This window comes from Aspergillus steynii, assembly GCF_002849105.1.
Source record: "Aspergillus steynii IBT 23096 chromosome Unknown P170scaffold_10, whole genome shotgun sequence".
NCBI classification, from domain to species: domain Eukaryota; kingdom Fungi; phylum Ascomycota; class Eurotiomycetes; order Eurotiales; family Aspergillaceae; genus Aspergillus; species Aspergillus steynii.
Window position 1 is genome coordinate 1,031,352 of NW_020194407.1, and position 17,396 is coordinate 1,048,747.

Genomic DNA, 17,396 nt, shown 5'->3' on the forward strand with positions numbered 1-17,396 from the left:
AAATATTCTCGGATTACGCACCATGCCCGGCATATATTCCCAGAATGTCGAGTAGATTGATGATAATTTTTTGAACGTCTGGACTATCCCGTAGACGAAAGTCCAACGAGGATTTATGTTTGGCAAAAACACCTATATTCGTGGCCCACAGATTGAAGCGTGCGAGCTGCACCTCGGCCAGCTGGGAACACGAGCCCGAAACCTGAAGACATTTTTCCAGAGCAACGAGTGCTTTCTGAGCCTGGGTCGAGATGTGACGGTCCGCTGGCAGGCCTTCTGAGGCTTCCATGGCCGAACACAACCATGAGATTGCAGGTATAGGTAGAAGACGTGGTTTGACTAGGGTTGAGAAGGGAAGATGCTGGAGGGGAACAATCACGTTACTTGGTCAGCGCTAATGCGGCTTGTTCAGGGGAGGCTGAGAGAAACTCTTCCCCTTACAAATCCTCAGCTCCCTCTCCATCCTACACATGACCAGCTCATACGGGATTTCCTGATGGCTTTCGCGTCAGGAAGTCTGGACCAGTCTGCCACTGAATTATTCTATTTGCTTCAAGCGGTGATACCCCACTTCGCCCGCATCACCAGCCAAAGGGTCTCCGAGCATCGCGACAATGCCGAGCTCCGCATTCCCTACGTTTTGTTCGAGGCCGACCTCATCCTCCTGGGCCTGCGACAGACGGCTATCGCTGGACTGATCGGTCCGGACTCGATGACACATACCGGAGATGCCTTCGTGGATACGATAAAACAGATTCTGGGAATGCTGGAGCGCATATTGCGGCAGGAGAAAAGTTCGACGGAGGTAATGATGGTTCGGTGCGGAGGTGATGGGTCATATACTGAGCAGGCTTGACTAGGACAACTCAGAGTACCCCTCGCTCGAAGGCCTCCGGGCTGGTACCGTCTCCTGCAGCACGTTCGACTTGTGTATATTCGATGGCGATCAGTACGCTATTGTGTCTAGATTCGGTCAATGTGTCCGCGAACTCGATCGACTTTGTATGGACGACACGCAACCATTACCTCCAAAGCGCCGCAAGAAGCAACCATCGTTTGAGAAAACCCGAGCGTTGGCAAGATTGCTACACGAATGTGTTTCGGACCATGGGCAATGCAAATGCAACTCCTGTCGCGGCTCAATGCTGTATCTTCAGACCCATTGCCGTCGGGAACCCTCGCTCGCCCATCTTGACTTCAACGTCCTTTTCACTAGATCCTCGGCCGCATCGTACAAGTGGTATGATGGGATCGTCAATGTGGCCCTTTCAGACTCTGGCTCTGGCTCGGTGGTACCATCATCACAAGATGATTTGAGCCCCGATTCTAGTCAGAAAGTGACTATCAGATATACACTCACTACGGAACCAAAAGCTCCCCGGCAGCGAAGTGAAACGGTCGGTTCAGTTTGTCTTGCTCTTCCAGCAAGTAATATGTCGATTCTGAACCTGGGCCTTCGAAACGGGAAAATCTCGAAAAGACCGCCTCCCCGTGAGCGAGCCTCAGCGCCCACATACAACCAAGCTTTGACACTCGAAGAGATCCTACAGATGACGCCACCGTTACCTCTCAAATTACGCCGGGTTCTCGCCGTAGTGCTTGCTCATTCCGCATTGCAGCTCTTCGAAACTGGCTGGTTGCCGAAGACTTTGACCTCAACTCGTGTCATTTTTATGCAAACAGATCAGGGCCAGGTCGTTCCGCGACCTTTACTTGCAGCTCGTCTCCCAGAGCGAGATGGGGAAGAGGAAGGCGGGGCTGATTGGCAGGACCTAGCTCATTCCAGTCCCTTTGTTCTCTCTCTCGGGATAGTCCTGCTCGAATTGTGGTTCGGCAAGCATATTGGCGAGCTACGAGATGCAGCCGACATGGCCCCCGACGGGTCAGAGGACCCAAACACCGACCTGTTCACCGCACAACGGTTATGGGAGCAGTCGGAATGGGATATGCACACCCAGTATCGCAACGCAGTTGGAGCTTGTGTGAATTGGGATTCTTGGGTCCCCGATGACGCTGGTGCAGCACGCCTCTGCCGATGGCTATATGAAAAAGTCGTGTCGCCCATCGAGGATCAACTGGCGGATGAGTTCAATACCAATATAGAAGATGTTGATAATCTTCTTTTATCTTTGGGTAAGAGCAAGGACCAACGATCCATACTCCTAGCCCAGCAAAACCGACTTTCAAACCATGGTAAGCGCTCGCATCCGGATGCCTTGGTCCACAACTCCCCAGTCAAGCGGCGACAGGTGGTGAATCAGTGTAGACTTGGGAGAAGTTGGAGTCCCTTCTCAGACTCCGACAATGAGCAGGTTTCTCACTTAGACTCCAAGACATATACTATAGCCGTCATCTGCGCGCTGGGTGTGGAGTCGAATGCAGTGATGGCCGTAATGGATGAGGTCTATGAAACCCTGCCCGAGGCAGCTCGTGAGGATGCAAATGCGTATACAACCGGCCGCATTGGCAAGACTTCCATAGTTGTCGTCCATCTCCCGGGAATGGGAAAGCTCAACGCTGCCAGCAGTGCAATGCGTCTCAAATCTTCCTTCCCAAACGTGGGCTTGTGCCTCGTGGTGGGAGTCTGCGGCGGTGCCCCCTACAATTCCCGCACGAAGAAAGACATTGTACTAGGTGATATTATCATCAGTACTGGCCTGAAACAGGTAGACTTTGGTCGCTACTATCAAAGCGGGTTTGTTCCGAAGGATGACCCAGAAGATAACTTTGGGCGGCCGGTTGAGCGTCTGCGCTCCTTCCTGCGCATGCTGAGTGAAACCGACCACTATTATACCCGGGTGGCCGATGCCACAAATAGCACCCTGAACGCACTCCTTCAGTCAAAAACTGGTCAGAGCCTAGAATATCCCGGTGCCCATCGGGATCATTTATATGAGTCCACATACCAACATCAGTGCCGCTCAGAGCAGACTTGCAGAACATGCGACCCGACCAGCGGTGCCGTATGCCAACATGCTCTTGATACATCATGCGATCAACTTGGATGTGAGCCAGGGCATACAGTGGCCCGGCCCCGTCTCCGTGAGTCTGGTCCAACGCACCCGGTGGTACATTTTGGCCGAGTCGCATGTAGTGACGGCGTGATGAAATCGGCACGGGACCGCGACCGACTTGTCGAGAAGTACGATGTAATCGGTTTTGAGATGGAGGCCGCAGGAGCTTGGGATACCTTTCCCACCGTCATCGTCAAAGGAGTCTGCGACTACGCAGACAGCCACAAGAACAAGCTGTGGCAAGGCTATGGTGCGGCAGTCGCAGCATCTTGCATGAAGGCGCTTTTGGCCCAGTGGGTCCTCTTGAACGACCTCGGTTTCTAGCAACTGAGGTGTCTGACACCTGAAAAGTGCTCGCTGAGGAGCAGGATGACGAGTTGGATCATTGCGCAACTCGGAATTCGTCAATCTGCTGGTCTTGATAAAGCGCTGATGTTCGAGCATTCTTCAACATGAAACGAATCTAGCACTCCGTAGATGCGGAGTACCGAGCAAAATAGCCATTTTCTACACGTGTACGTCTTATCCCAACTCTCCAGAACCATTTGGTCCTCCAATTCTCCCTTCCTTTCCCCTAATAATGATTAGAATCCGCCTCGCCCTCCGCTGAGCCGGCCTCGAGCAAGCCTTCTTCCAGGACTACAATAAACTATTTCATGGTAGTTTTGCGGCCTTCTATAAACACAAGCCAAGCTGGTTTGATACGAGTATGACGTGGTGCAATTGGTGATCGAAAGTAGAAATGGTACGCCCAATCTGGGACTAAACATAGAATGGAGACCAATATATTTAGAGAACCTAAAGCAGAGGGAAAGTTTCCTGCGGTACTAAAAATCTGTATCACATAACGTCGTCTAAATCGGAGCCCGTCTACCGTGAAATGCTATATATACACACGAAGAAAAGAATATGAAAAATAGAAGAAGGCAAAAAACGAAAGAACAGCAAAAATTAAGACTTTGAAGAGTCTAGTACGCATCGCTCATTTCATGGTACTGTCGACCAACTCACGATAGATCTTCTTAAGATCGGTAATATCCGCCTGCAGCTCTTCCACCTGCTCACTCTTCTCACCCAGCATCTCCAGCGTGGTCTGATACCGCTGGTCGAGATCCTCCAGACGTTTCTCGAGTTCTTGGATCCGATCGTCGGATTCCTTCTTCTCCTCGGACTCGCGCATCAGGTCGACGACTTGCTGGCGGGCCTCGTCGCGCTGTGTGGTGATCCGCGCAAGTTCGTCCTTTGAGGCTGCGCGCTCGCTCTCGAGGCGACGGACCGTGGCGCTCATGCGTTCAACAAGTTGAACGGAGGGGCCGGCACCGACGGTCGACTCGGAGATGATGTCGTTGATTCCGCGTGACTGTGCGCCGCCGTGGGCGGACGGGGTGCCTATCCCGGTGAAGAACTCGTCCGGCTCGTAGGCAATCGAAGGAGTCTCGGGGATTTGGTGGATCGAGACACTGTTTGCGACGGAAGCTGGGAAGGAGTTCTGTCGCGGGGGAGTGCCCATTTCCGACGAGGTCATTTGCAAGGTCGAAGGACGGCGGCTCGTGGGTCGGTGATCGGAGAGAGAGCCGACGGGCTCCAGGTTACTCGATCGGCGACTAAAGCCAACGGGGGATTCTGTCCGGAGCAGGTGCATTGGCGAAGGAGAGTGTTCGCGGATCTTGGACCGCTCCTCCTCTAGTTTCTGCGTCCATGTCGCATCCCACACCTTCTTTTGGTCGACGAGATCGTTCTGTGCCGATTTCAAGTCGTCACCGGCTTGCTGCAGCTTCTGCTCGAGCTTTTGCAGCTCTTGGCCGCGTTCTTCCAGTTTGTTTTCCAGATCCTGCTCGGTTTCTTTGGCGTTCTCTAGTTCCTCTTCGGTTCGCTTGACCTTGATGCTCTGTGTAGCAGTTATGTTAGCGTGCAATCTCTGGCTCTTGGGTTGACTATGGTTCATACCACTTCTCGGATCTTGCGTCGCATCTCTCCTTCTCGCTTGGCGACTTCGTCCCGCTCCTTCTCGACATTGGCTAGTCGCGCCATCAACGAGCCCTCCAAGGCTTGCCAATTCTCACTGGCCACGGCATACTGCGTCTGCAGTGTCTCGATCTGTCGCAGGAGCTTGGCTTGCGTATCACCGGCGACACCGGACGAAGCTTCCTCCGCCTTCGAACGCAGCGATTCCATCTTACTCTCCAAGATTGACTGCTCACCCTTTAGCTCGGCTTCGAGCATGCGAGCTCTCTCCTTTTCTTGTCCAATGGTCTCCTTCAGGTCGCTGATCTCTCTCCTCAGTTTCTCCTCGCTGATGTCACGCTCAATCTTGGTACTGGCCAGCTCCTCTTCCAGTGCGGATGCATGTCGCTTTTCCTGTTCCAAGGCGTCTGAGTGTGCTTTTTCCTCGGCGGCCTCGGCACGCGCGACCGCTCTGGCAAGCTGACCTTTCATCTCCTCGACGGTCTGAGTTAGCGCGTTCCGCTCGGAAGTGACTGCATCGAGATCTCGGGAGATCTTAGACTGCGAAGTGAGGGAACCGTTTGCCCTTTTCTCCGCCGCCTCCGCTCGCTTGGCCCGCGCCTCTGAGTTGGCCAGATCCCTTTCCAGTCGGTCGGTCTTTTTTTTCTGTTCCGTCTGGAGCTTGGAATTTTCCGATAATTGCTGACGGAGCTTCTTAATTGCCGTTCGGTGGTCCATCTCGGTCTTTGAAAGTTTCTGTCCTTCCTCTAGTAGCAATGCGATTCTCTCGTCCTTTTCTCGCAGTTGCTTCTCGACACTACCAGGGCCCGCTGTGGCGGCCGCCTTCTTAGCCGAGTCTGCAGCGTCTTTCGCAAGATACTTTAGTTTAGACTGCAAGGCATCGATTCGCTCGATGTATCCGTACATCTCTTCCTGCCAGCGCGATTCGGCCGCTTTGTGTTCCTCCCGCAATTGTGCGACCGTTTTCTCATCGCCATTGACCGCTGTGTCCGTATTGGGTGCAACGAGATCCTGTGAAGGCCGGGAAATTTTGGTGGGTTCATCGGCGGGTGGGATTTCAGGGCCATCCGCATCTTTCGAGTTTTCGATAACATTCTCAGCGCCGCTATCCGCCGGTGCAACATCGTCAACAGACGAAGCGACGATCTCTTTCGAGGTTCGTGAAGGAACGCTCGAGTCATGGCTTGTCCTAGCGTCGACCGTTTCTTCTTGTGGGGGAGGAGAGCTTTGAGGAAGTTCGTCGGCTTTATCGGGGATCCCGGAATTCGATTCGACATCCAAACTCGAACGCGCATCGTTGCTGGCGGCCAGACTCGAGACGGGCGAAGTGACGCGGCTTGGCGGGGAGGATGAGCTGACATTTCCCGGCGCATTGTTCTTTACGACGGCACGAGCTAAACGTTCTTGAAGGCGATCGTTTTTGCGGGCATTGGATGAACTCCGAGAGAGATCTGGAACCAAGTTAATACAAAGAAGCTGTGGGAGCGAGGGTGTCATACTGCCGCTCTGGTTGGGCTTTGCCGTCGCGGATTTCGATTGCGACTGTTGTTGCTCATCTTCTTCCGCCAAAATCAGGTCCAGTCTCGACTCTACGCCGGCGACTGCTTGCTGCAGGAAGGATCCGACCTTCCATTTCGGCTTGGAAGATTGTTGCGCCATGATGGTGGGGCCAGACAAGAGTGATCGCTCCTATGATGCCTAGCAGTGAACCTAATCGATTCTCTCCGTCATGAAAGGCAACGGATGCTGACAATGACGATTTGATTTGACGTTGAGGAGATGTTGTCGCCAACAAGACCAACAGAACGGGCGGCCCACGGGGGGGAGTTGCACGAACACGATGAGAAACGAGAGACTGGGAGCGACGCGATCAACGTAGACGAAGCAAGAAGATGAAATGGCTTGCGTGGACGAGGCGTTGAAGACGGAATCCAATCGGGGCTAACGGGGCTTGGCAGAGAACGTCAGTCGTCGCTCTCTCTTGACCTCCGACCGGCTCAACTTGTCGCAGCTCTCCCTCCCTCTTCTTCACACCCTCCCCTCCTTCTCGTATCTCCTTCTTTCTCTCTATCTTCCTCCCTCTGCCATACCTCTGCTCGGGCAGGCTCCCGTCTCTGTCCCACCCTCCCCCTTTTTGACTCCCCCCACCCGACACCATGTCGTCCATGCCGTTGGAGCCCCCGGCCTACCTCAGCTCACTCCAGAACAATATTCGAGCTCGTCCGATCCCTTGGGAGGGGGCTGTCCGCGCAGGTAACATCACCGATGATCATCTGAAGAAGATCAAGGCGGTCGATAAGGTCCGCAAGGAGCAACGACGTCAGACGGTGGAGGGAGACCTTCCGGGCTATGTTGGTCTGCTCGCTGGCAGCTCCGACGGCAAGAGCGTGCTGGACTTGGCGTCCAGGAGAACCGATATTGTACAATACATCCTTGTGCTGGCAGCCGACCTGATCAATGGTGCGTGTCATGTTTGAGTGACCGGGCCCTTTCCTGCGAACTGGGAGCTGACTTGAACAGATGTCCCGTCCCTATCGTCCGCACTGGTGGCGCATCCCAGCCCCTACAAGCCATTCCTTCCCCTCCTGCGTCACTCCACGAACACCGAAGATCCCATCCCACTGCTTACCTCGACATTCTTGACCAACCTCGTATCCATCAGCCTCGTGTCCACGTCCAAATCTACTCCGCGGGATGAGGAGGCGCTCCCGCAGCTTTTCACCTACCTCTCTAGCTTGACCCAGAACCAAGACAGCGGACTGCAGGATATTGGAGTTCAGAAACTGTCGGCGCTGCTACGCACATCGCGATCTCGAGAGCTCTTCTGGAAACAGAGGAAAGAGACGGTCGATCCCCTGGTTGAGATCCTCCGCGCTGCTGCCGGAGCCAAGGACACTGGCTCCAGCACTCTGGCTGGTAGCTCCCGCATCGAGCCCGGTCTGGCGGGCGGAGTTGGCCTTCAACTGTTATACCGCGTTCTCCTGGTTCTGTGGCAGCTGAGCTTCGAAGGCAGTCTGATCGGCGATGATCTTCAAGCGTAAGTTATTTCCGGCCGGCTTCTGTCATCGAGCTTTTGTACTGACGGCATGCAGCGATCATGAGATTATCCAGCTGTACTCTCACCTTCTGCGTCTTTCTCCCAAGGAGAAGACCACGCGCCTCCTCCTCGCGACCCTCAAGAACCTCCTGTCCTCCAACCGCACGACCCTCCTCCCGGTAGCGGTGTTTGTGCGCCTCTCCGCGCTTCTCTCCAACCTTTCCGGCCGTCATTTGACCGACCCTGACCTCCTCGAGGATCTCAAATACCTGTCGGATATGTTGGAGGAGTACACCAAGACGCAGACGACGTTCGATCAGTACGCCGCCGAACTGCAATCGGGCCACCTTCGCTGGTCGCCGCCCCACCGCAATCCCACCTTCTGGAAAGACAACGCGCGCCGGATTCTCGACGACACCAACGCCGCGCTCCCGAAGAAGCTGGCCGAGATCATTTCCAAGAGCTGGGACAATGACAAGCAGGTGCTCGCGATCGCCTGTAATGACGTGGGACACCTAGTGAAGGAACTGCCCGAGCGACGGAACCAGTTGGAGCGATTGGGACTGAAGGCGCGAGTGATGGAGCTGATGGCGGACAAAGACGAGACGGTGAGATGGGAGAGTTTGCGGGCAGTGGGCGAGTGGCTGCGGTATACATTTGATGACTGATTTTGTATTCTCTTGTGTTTTGCCTGTCTATACTACCCAATCTGTTTCTTTTTTCTCGTCGGGCTTCGAGCATTTGTAAGAATCGAATGCTGCATTGATGGTACAGCTTCCTGTGCATAATAGAAATATTGGTCAATGCGATTAAGGAGAATCCATTCCGCATATTCGTGCAACCGTATGTCCCTTGGCAACGAAGCAGAACTGCCACGAACACATCCCCAACATGACATCCTCAACCAACCCAATTCTCGTTCCATCCCTTGAAACACCGGCCTGGCAAGAACCGGGGAGAGTACGAGGCAGTCTTACCCCGCATGGAGAAGACCCGGTTAATCCCTGCGTTAAGCGGAGAAGGAAAAGAACCGACCAGAGACTCAATCGGCAATCCCCCCTGTCCCCCACATTGCACTAATTCACCCTCGTATGCTTATATTCATCCTCAGAATCTAGTCTGCCACTTGCACTGTATAAGGTGCTCGGCAATGCTCCAGTGCGACTGAGACAGACGGTGGACCGCAGTCGGTGATCAGCCGCTATCGCAACACATTCCGTGGGCCCCGACGGACTTATCTTTGGGTGTGGATTTTCACTGATAACCATCCCGGTCGTGGGGTTTGGATCTTTTTCTTCGATTTTCCCTTCATTGATCATCGCATCTGCATACTATTGGGGTTTGAAATCAAATAGAGTGGATCCTCGTCTATTGGAGAGAGTTCCATACGGTGTCTGGCTGGCTGGATCGGTCGGAAATCTCAAGGGTTCGCCAGGAAAAAAGCCGCTGGGTCGCCTTCCCATGTCTCGATCGTTCACTGGTTGCAAACGATGTAAAGCTCGGCGTCAGAAATGTGACGAGCAACGACCGACCTGCGGACGCTGCAAGGCGGCCGGCACACAGTGTGGGTATGCGATGCAGCTGCAATGGGGAGGAAGAGCCTTCTCGCGATCAAGGTTCGGCGCCTGCGTGGGGACGGGGGGGATGCAGAAGCTCGGTGCGTCTCTTCAACCTGGCTTTGTCGATGATGTGGTTTGGCCTGGATTGTCCCTGCTAACTGTGATTTGCCTGGTCTAGAATACTCCCCGGGAGAATTTGTCTACACCACGCATTCCACCTCCCCCACCGCCGTCGAAACGCTTCCCCTCGTGCAACCTGTCGATCCGTTTTCCTCACTCTCGTCGGACAAGAAGGCTCTGCTCCACCACTTTCTCAACGATGCCTCTCAGATCACGGCCTGCCATTCGGGCATGCAGAGGGATATATGCAAGATGCTAGTCCCTATGGCTCTGCAGACCCCGTCTCTGCTCTATGCGACAATGGCTCTGTCCGCGATCCACCTACAAGCCTTGTATAATCAATCGGAGAACGTCAAATCGGCGCCCGATATCGCCCACCTGATGGCTCTTAGCCTGGAACATTTTCGCAAGGAACTGCAGAACCCGCAGACGAAGGGCTCGGATGCGCTGCTGGCGACGGCACGAACGCTCTGTCTTGCCGAGGTCCACTCGGGGGCGATCCATCCCAAGTCGTGGCGAGCTCACATCGAGGGTGCCCGCGCTTTGATGGTCGCAACAGACAACCGAGGAGGGGTGTCTCCAGGCTCGTCGGATGGATTCCGCAGATACCTCGACCGATGGTATCGATCGATCGTGTCGCTGACGGCGTTGACGGGGAACGGGCCCCCCGTCGAAGTCAAGGAAGAGGCGGGACCTGAGCATCTCAACCCATCCGAATACCCGGACTATCTGGACGATTACTGGGGCTTCACGGTCAACCTCGCGGCCATTTTCCGGAAGATCGGGGCTGCCGCCTGGCGAAATCATCCGAGCCACGCGACTCAGGGCAACGAAGTCGCAGTCTTCCACGAGGCCGCGACCCTTGAGTCATCTCTCCGACGACTCATGGACCAGGGAGCCGACGCCATTCCCACGTTTTACCCGGGGGTCGTCGAAGGTCTATCAGCCACGTGCATCCAACAATCCATTCTCTGCAACGAAGCCTTCCAGCACAGTGCCCTCATCCAGATCCACCGCCGTTTGCGAAGAACGCCCGCGGCCGCGCCCGAAGTGCAGGCATCCGTGCGGCGGATTCTCGAATGCACTGCTCAGATCGGGCCGTCGTCGGGGCTGAGCCCGTGGGTGTTACTCACGACGCCGTTGTTTATCGCGGGCTGCGAAGCGCAGGGCGAAGACCGCGAGCAAGTACGGCAGCTGCTGTCCGCGCTGCACGATACGATCCGAGTGCCGAATGTGCTGCAGTCGTTGAAGTTTCTCGAGCAGTACTGGGGGAATCAGCTGGACGAGCACGAGAGTTGGAATCAGTTCCTAGGTATGTTGCAATTTCTCAAAATTGGGTCTTTTAGCTGACAAGGACAGATCGAATGAGGTTTGACTTTATTCCGTATTAAATGGTGCGCGATTGAGCCACCATGCAGGTTATGTTTACGATATCAAGAAGCGAAAATGCTTTAATCCGATGTATATAAATGGGCAGCGATGTAGGCGTTATTCTTCAGCGATCTAATTTATCTTCTTCCATCTTCACCAACCTATATCTCAAGTACAGTCGACTGATCATAAATCCATCACCTTTAAACTATTCATAGATGTGCAGTTTACAATATCCGACCAGTCACAAACCGACAGATGTCACTTCTGCACCAGGACAAGCTTTCGGCCTCGAGGAATGCCATCCAGGGTCCAGCAATCCGAAACTACCGGTCGGTCCCTTGCAGCGGTGGTGAAACTGTCAGACCCGGGAATGAGCCGGACTCAGGCAGGGGAACAGGGCGAGACGCCTGGTTCTTGGCGTTCCTATTTATTATCTGAGTATCTTTTTTTCTTAATTGTTTGTGAATGGGGGCTCCTACAGTCAGCGCTAACCGGAGCCCTATCTCCCCCTTGCCGGGCATAAATTTCCCTCCAATTTACATGAGAGCGCGATGCAGCAAGCAATTAATAATTAATATCAGACGGGGGTATAGGTTCCTCGGGAGGAAAAGTAGGGCTGGGCAATTAGATTGTTTAATAAAGCATCCAACCAAGGCACAGAGACGGTGGCGCCGAACTATCGTCCGTTTGGAGGCAGGCGGTCCGGAGAGATTTCCCAGTCGTGACTAGACTCGAGCACTACGTTCGTTTCAGGTTACTGGATATTTTTAGTACTGGGACGCTGCAACGGAGGATAGTCAGTTATTATTGGAATTAATCTTTATGAAATGGTACGCATATTATGATCGTGCCATTCGTTGACTCCGGAGTACGGAGTATATTGGGCAATTAGAAGAAGGGATCGCCAGAGTACCTATACTCCGAGGGGAATTGATTGGAGATGCAGATATCCCTGGTAGGAGGGAGGAATACTCCTAGTCCCTCGCACTGACGCCGTCTCCGACCAGTGACAAGGCAGGATTGTCGTGGGGAGTGACCTGAGCTGGGCTGGTCCGTGTCAGGGATCTGAGGATATCTCTTGTGCAGGCAATACTCCGTGGTTTTCTATTTATTCTCGCGACACTTTTAGCACTCCATACTATCGATTGACGACGGGAATAGAACGCATGCGTTGCGTTGCTTTAAACTACGAGGGCTGACAGCCACCATATGATTTCGGGGCGATTAATGCCCGGGGACTATTTCCAGCGTAGGATTTCCTGTAGCACAGATCTATGTTTAGTATGCTTGCTATGGTAGGTAGAAGATAACCAGGATATCAATTTGGACCGTACGAGGCGATCGGCAACGGCCAAGATGAACGACCCTTCATAGTTCCTCCGGCTGAAGCTGAGTTCTGACTGTACGCAGTACAAATCATGAAGCAAAGCAATCAGAAAGCAATCACGCAGGGCTTCCCCTGAAAACGAGTGGGTCCTGCGAGACTTTGCGATCGGCCGCTTTAGTTCGGCGCCTACGAGCCGTCCAACTCGTACGCTGGAAGTAGCAGTAAATGCATCTGTTCGGTATCTGTCAGAAGGGATGAATACATTGTAGAGTATATGGAGCCTGATATACTGAGTACTCTCGAGTCAAGTGTATATCTAGAATGAACATACTCCGTAGAAGTATCGCTGTATGCGAGTGACCTCTCGCACCGGCACCTCCAGCAGCCGCCCGAGGTCACCGCACCATCGGCGGTACATGCAGGCCCACCGGCCATCGACCGTCTCCTTTTTGGCCAATTTTCTTCGTCTCCCCTGATGGCCGTCAATCCATTCATTATTCATTCTCCAACTTCCCCTGCCAATGCCTGCACTAACCACTCTTTCGCGCCGCTAGTCTCGACGCTACTGCTTGCTCCCCCTAAAATCTATCGGCTGCCCCGTGCTCGCTCGCTCTTCGTCACCCATGAGGGTAACGTCGATCCGCCCGACCAACGATGGTTTCTGATTCTCCTTTTCCTTTCCCGTTTCTGGTGTCTTGCTTTTTATTTGTTTCTCGATCGAATTAAATTGGATTTGGGCCATTGACCAGGGGAAGTCAATAATCATACTACGTCCACGCCATGACCCCCGGCTGGGCATCTCCGCCAGCTGCTCCTGGCTCCGGCGCCTATCCTGAGGATCTGGACCTGGAACCATCCCATCCCAGGAGTCCCCCCGGCCGGCCAAGTCGTTCTTCATCTACCGCCGCTCCTGCTCTCCTTTCTGTCACCTCTCCTCCATCCCCTTCCCTCGTGCGCCGTAAGCCGTTGCCCCAGAATGCCTCCCCTGTGATCCCTGCTGGCCACTCCCGGCTCTCGACTGTGTCCGCCGTCACCTCCTTCCCCGGGGGCGAGACGCCTGCCGATCCTCCAAACCCTACGGCGCTGCTCACTTCTGCTGCTGTTGCGGCCAATTCGCCCTCCCATCTTTCAGCTGCTGCTCCTACCCACTATCATTCTTCCTCTTCCCTCTCCTCAACCCCGTCCTCCGTGCATGACGGCCCCTCCTTCTTTGTTCCCAGGGACCTGGATAGGTATGTTCGCCCCCAATTAAGCGCCCTCTTTGTTTGCTTCTTATTGTCCTGTCTTTTCCCTTTCTATTTTTTACTTTTCTGCCCCCTCATGCCGCGCTGTAACTGCCCCCAATTCGCCCTGCCAATTCCTTTGGGGGCCTTGAACACTTTTCCTCTTCGTCGTGCTGCGACTTGAACACCTCATGCGATTGCCATCCCAGGTCGTGTGCTCCCAACTAACCGCCTGCTGTTGTTGCTCGTCCCCAGATTTCCCCGTGGTGGTCCGTCCACGTCCCATCGCCGAATAGACACTTCGACCTCGTTTGTCACCGACGCCAGCAGCGACGAAGACAGCCCTGGGTTTCCCTCGCAGTTCACGGATGGGCCCCCGGTCCATAGCCGCCTTGTCAGCGAACCCTTTGTCCCGGTCCTGAAATCGCCCCCAATCCTCCACAAAAGAGCCGCCACCATGGCTTTACATCCCCCCTCCAATCGTCCTCCACCGCTGCACATCGACTCGGTGCGAGGCATGCAGGCGGCCATGGACTCTCGACACCAACAACACCCACAACAACCGAAAACCCCCGCGAATAAGATCAGTAATTTCTTCGGCTGGCGAGCCCAGTCCTCCTCTCCCGGCGCCGACTCGTCCAGCACCGAAATCTCCGACACGGGCCGGTCCCCGTTGCCATCCCCGCTACCGCAGTCTCTTCCCAGTGCCTCCTACTCGATTACCCCCTCCACCACCGTACCTCTCGACCAGTCCAGACCCTCCGGTCCGATTCCGCCCATGCCTATGCGGAACCTATCCCTGAGCAGTGCCGGGATGGCGGAGTCGGGGTCGTCGACGTTGGTGGCGGAGATTGAAAATGAGTTGCGGGAGATCAGCTCCGAGTTGGCTGGGTCGATCCGGCGGGAGATGGAGCTTGAGGACCTGGTGGAGCGGCTACAGTCGGAGATGCCTCTCGACACCCCGAACCGACGCACCAGCGATTACTTCTCCGATTCGGGGTCCAGTTCCATCCGATACACCTATGACGGCCGATTAGAAGACGTGGAGAAGTTCCGACGTACCACAGAGCAAGAGCGAGCCCAATTGAAGGTCGATCTGACGCAAAAATGGCACGAGGAGCGGTCGCGCCGTGCGGCCACGGAGTCACACGTCCAAATTCTCGAGTCACAGGTACAACAGGTAAGAATCACGTCCGTCATCATCCTGCGATTGTAAGATATTAATAGTTTTGTTAGCTCCGACGAGAACGAGCCGAGTTCTCCGATCTGTCTTCCCGGGCCAAAGAACTCGAGAGTGCGCTCGAATCCGCTCGTAGAAAGCTTGCAGAGGAACGGCAGATCAAAGATAATTTCGAGGATCTTCTCACCGCCATGCGAGTGGAATTGGAGCAGCTCCGAAATGAGCGGGATCAGCTGCGGGACGACGTGATCCCTCAACTGCAGCATGGTCAAGGCGGCTCCGCCAACCCCTCGGAGGTGCAGCGCCTACTGGAAGAAGTCGAGGCGTTGAAGATCGAAAACGCCTCGTTAGCTCAACTGCAGGGCAGTCGGTTCGCTTCGATTGCCGAGGAGGACGGTTCCAGCCGGCGAAACTCGGGCTTGGGATTGTCGCGCTCGAACTCGCTGGCTCGTGGCATGCACTCGAAATCGAACGGCCCCAGCGGCCTGTCGCGGTCCAGCTCGCTGTCCCGCGCGAACACGGTCTCTGGCCGCGATCGCGACGTCAACACCCGGGAATCCCTGGCGGACCGGGTGGAAGGCGCCGAAGCTCAACGCGATGCCCTTCACCAGTCCCTGCGGCGCCTGCTCGACCGTCAGGCGCACGACGCCCGCGAGTACGAGAAGCGCATCAAGGTCATGGAACTGCAGGTGCTGCGCGCGCAGCAATCGGGCTCTCCGCGCCGGCTCGGCTACGAGCGGGAGGTTCGCAATCTGCGAGACGAAGTCAACCACCTGCGCTCCCGCGCGCAAGACGCCCTCGACCAGAAGTGGCAATGCGAGAAGGGGTTGGCGGGTCTGAAGATGGATCTGGACCGTGCCGAGCAGGAGACCTCGTCTCTGCGCGACCTGCTGCAGGAGCACGACATTACCGCTCCCGAGGAAGTTGAGACCGACCGCGACGGATTCGCCGAGGTCATCGCCACGTCGTCGTCGCTGGAGTCCGCCTATAAACAGCTGCAGGCGGACCGGGAACATGCCGAAGCCAGCGCCGCTCAGTTCCCGCAGGAGGAGCACGGCGACCTCGCCGCCTCCGTCAGTCGCACGGATGTCTTGGCCCAGAACGTGCGCCGACAGCTCGACACGAACCACACCCTGCGCAGCCGCCTGGCGGATGCCATCGGCAAGGGTGAAAAGGACCAGCAGGTCTCGGCCATTCGCATCAACGAGATGCAGGCGCGACTGAAGGAGTTGGAGGACATGCTCATGGCGGCGCAACAGCATTCCGAGGAAGAGATGGCCCGCCACGACGAGGAGATCCGTCACCTCGAAGAGACCCACACCGCGCAACTCATGCGCTTGAAGGACAACGGCGGCCGCAGCCCCGCCACTTTGTCGCCCCTGCCTCCTTCGACTCCATTTGGCTCGCGTTCGCCGCGTCTGGATAAAACGACCAGTGGTGATGGCATGGCTTTGCCCCAGGCCATTCAATCGGAGGCTCTGGAGCAACGGGTGAAGGAACTCGAGCGACTTCTCCGCGAGGCGGACACCGAGATGAGCGAGGTGGTCAGCCGAATGAACCGTGCTCAGATCGACGTGGCGGAACTTCAATCCGACCGGTAAGTTAACGTAGTTTGTCTCTGACCTGTATGATCAGCCTGCTAACGTATGACAGGGATGATGCTCTTCGCCAGACTCGCCGACTTCAGTCTGAGATCCAGGCTGAACGGGAAGCGTTCAAGGCCTTGACGGGTTGAACGATATCGGCATGATCTGTTGTCTTCGGACAATGACCGATCACATTAACCGACATGAGAGACGGTATAAACCAAAATAATAATCTCACGGACATGGTGTTTTCCGGAGTTGGGTAGAATCCGCTTCATGGCATACCCTGGTTAGATGACGCGGTTGCGTCTATCATTTTTTGTCTTTGGTTTTTTTCATCCTCTTCGATTGAAGAGTTCGTGTATATGTGACGCTTGTATATGGTTTTGATTTGAGCCACGAGAGTATGTGGATTGTATATATGGAGAGGATCTATCCTGGTTGATATATTGATATAATAAGATGTATTCTGATTGATTCAAGGGGAGTAAGTGGTAGCGAGTACGAAGTAGATTGAGAGAGGTTGAAGGGGTGTTTTCTTCCTGCATTCCAACCCCCGCTGGAATGTTGATGTGGACGGACCGTACTTCAGTATCATTCAGCCACAGTCAAGAAGCACATTACAGGAAATGATATAAAGGGAAACTGGCTGAGAAATTAAATTGGCCTACCTCTGTATGAGAGTCCAACATTATTTCAGTCGTATGTGGTACTCTATATAGATGCCGTCCCATAGTTCCACGTGACTGTATAACCCTAATGGATTCGGCCGGGCGTTTTATTTACTTGTTGATTTTTGGATCTAGCAGGTCCTGTGGCTACTTAGCAGCTTGTATAGATATGAATGCAGAATGGGACAGTCTTTTCATCTAAAGAATACAGTATAAAGAGCAGGGGTGCTTTCCTTAGTACGTACTCCATCCACCAGACATCCTCATTCTGGGTTGATGGCCCACTCCAAAGACTCAGGTACAACACGCAGAGGCAATAGAACAGTCTAGGCCGTTTGTA

The 17,396-nt window shown here is 54.6% G+C and overlaps 4 protein-coding genes across 4 annotated transcripts; 3 read left to right on the plus strand and 1 right to left on the minus strand.

Moving 5' to 3' along the window:
• Window positions 1-1,868: 1,868 nt before the first annotated feature.
• On the plus strand, window positions 1,869-3,338 carry P170DRAFT_430860 (5'-methylthioadenosine/S-adenosylhomocysteine nucleosidase family protein; the record flags this gene model as incomplete). Its single annotated transcript, XM_024847986.1, has 2 exons — window positions 1,869-2,193; window positions 2,347-3,338. 2 exons carry the CDS (start codon window positions 1,869-1,871, stop codon window positions 3,336-3,338), a joined length of 1,317 nt encoding a protein of 438 aa, XP_024699152.1.
• Window positions 3,339-3,835: 497 nt separating this feature from the next.
• On the minus strand, window positions 3,836-6,855 carry P170DRAFT_418226 (M protein repeat protein). Its single transcript, XM_024847205.1, has 3 exons — window positions 6,479-6,855; window positions 4,962-6,430; window positions 3,836-4,902 (listed from the first exon to the last, which is right to left on the minus strand). The coding sequence occupies exons 1-3, from the start codon at window positions 6,636-6,638 to the stop codon at window positions 3,997-3,999; spliced, it is 2,535 nt and encodes an 844-aa protein (XP_024699153.1). The 5' UTR covers window positions 6,639-6,855; the 3' UTR covers window positions 3,836-3,996.
• A 139-nt stretch (window positions 6,856-6,994) lies between these two features.
• P170DRAFT_418227 (H(+)-transporting V1 sector ATPase subunit H) lies at window positions 6,995-8,827 on the plus strand. The gene is made up of 3 exons (XM_024847206.1): window positions 6,995-7,439; window positions 7,500-8,016; window positions 8,072-8,827. Exons 1-3 carry the CDS (start codon window positions 7,136-7,138, stop codon window positions 8,682-8,684), a joined length of 1,434 nt encoding a protein of 477 aa, XP_024699154.1. The 5' UTR covers window positions 6,995-7,135; the 3' UTR covers window positions 8,685-8,827.
• A 650-nt stretch (window positions 8,828-9,477) lies between these two features.
• On the plus strand, window positions 9,478-16,534 carry P170DRAFT_451003 (uncharacterized protein; the record flags this gene model as incomplete). The annotated part of the gene is made up of 5 exons (XM_024851163.1): window positions 9,478-9,673; window positions 9,754-11,007; window positions 13,916-14,799; window positions 14,856-16,396; window positions 16,453-16,534. 5 exons carry the CDS (start codon window positions 9,478-9,480, stop codon window positions 16,532-16,534), a joined length of 3,957 nt encoding a protein of 1,318 aa, XP_024699155.1.
• Window positions 16,535-17,396: the final 862 nt, after the last annotated feature.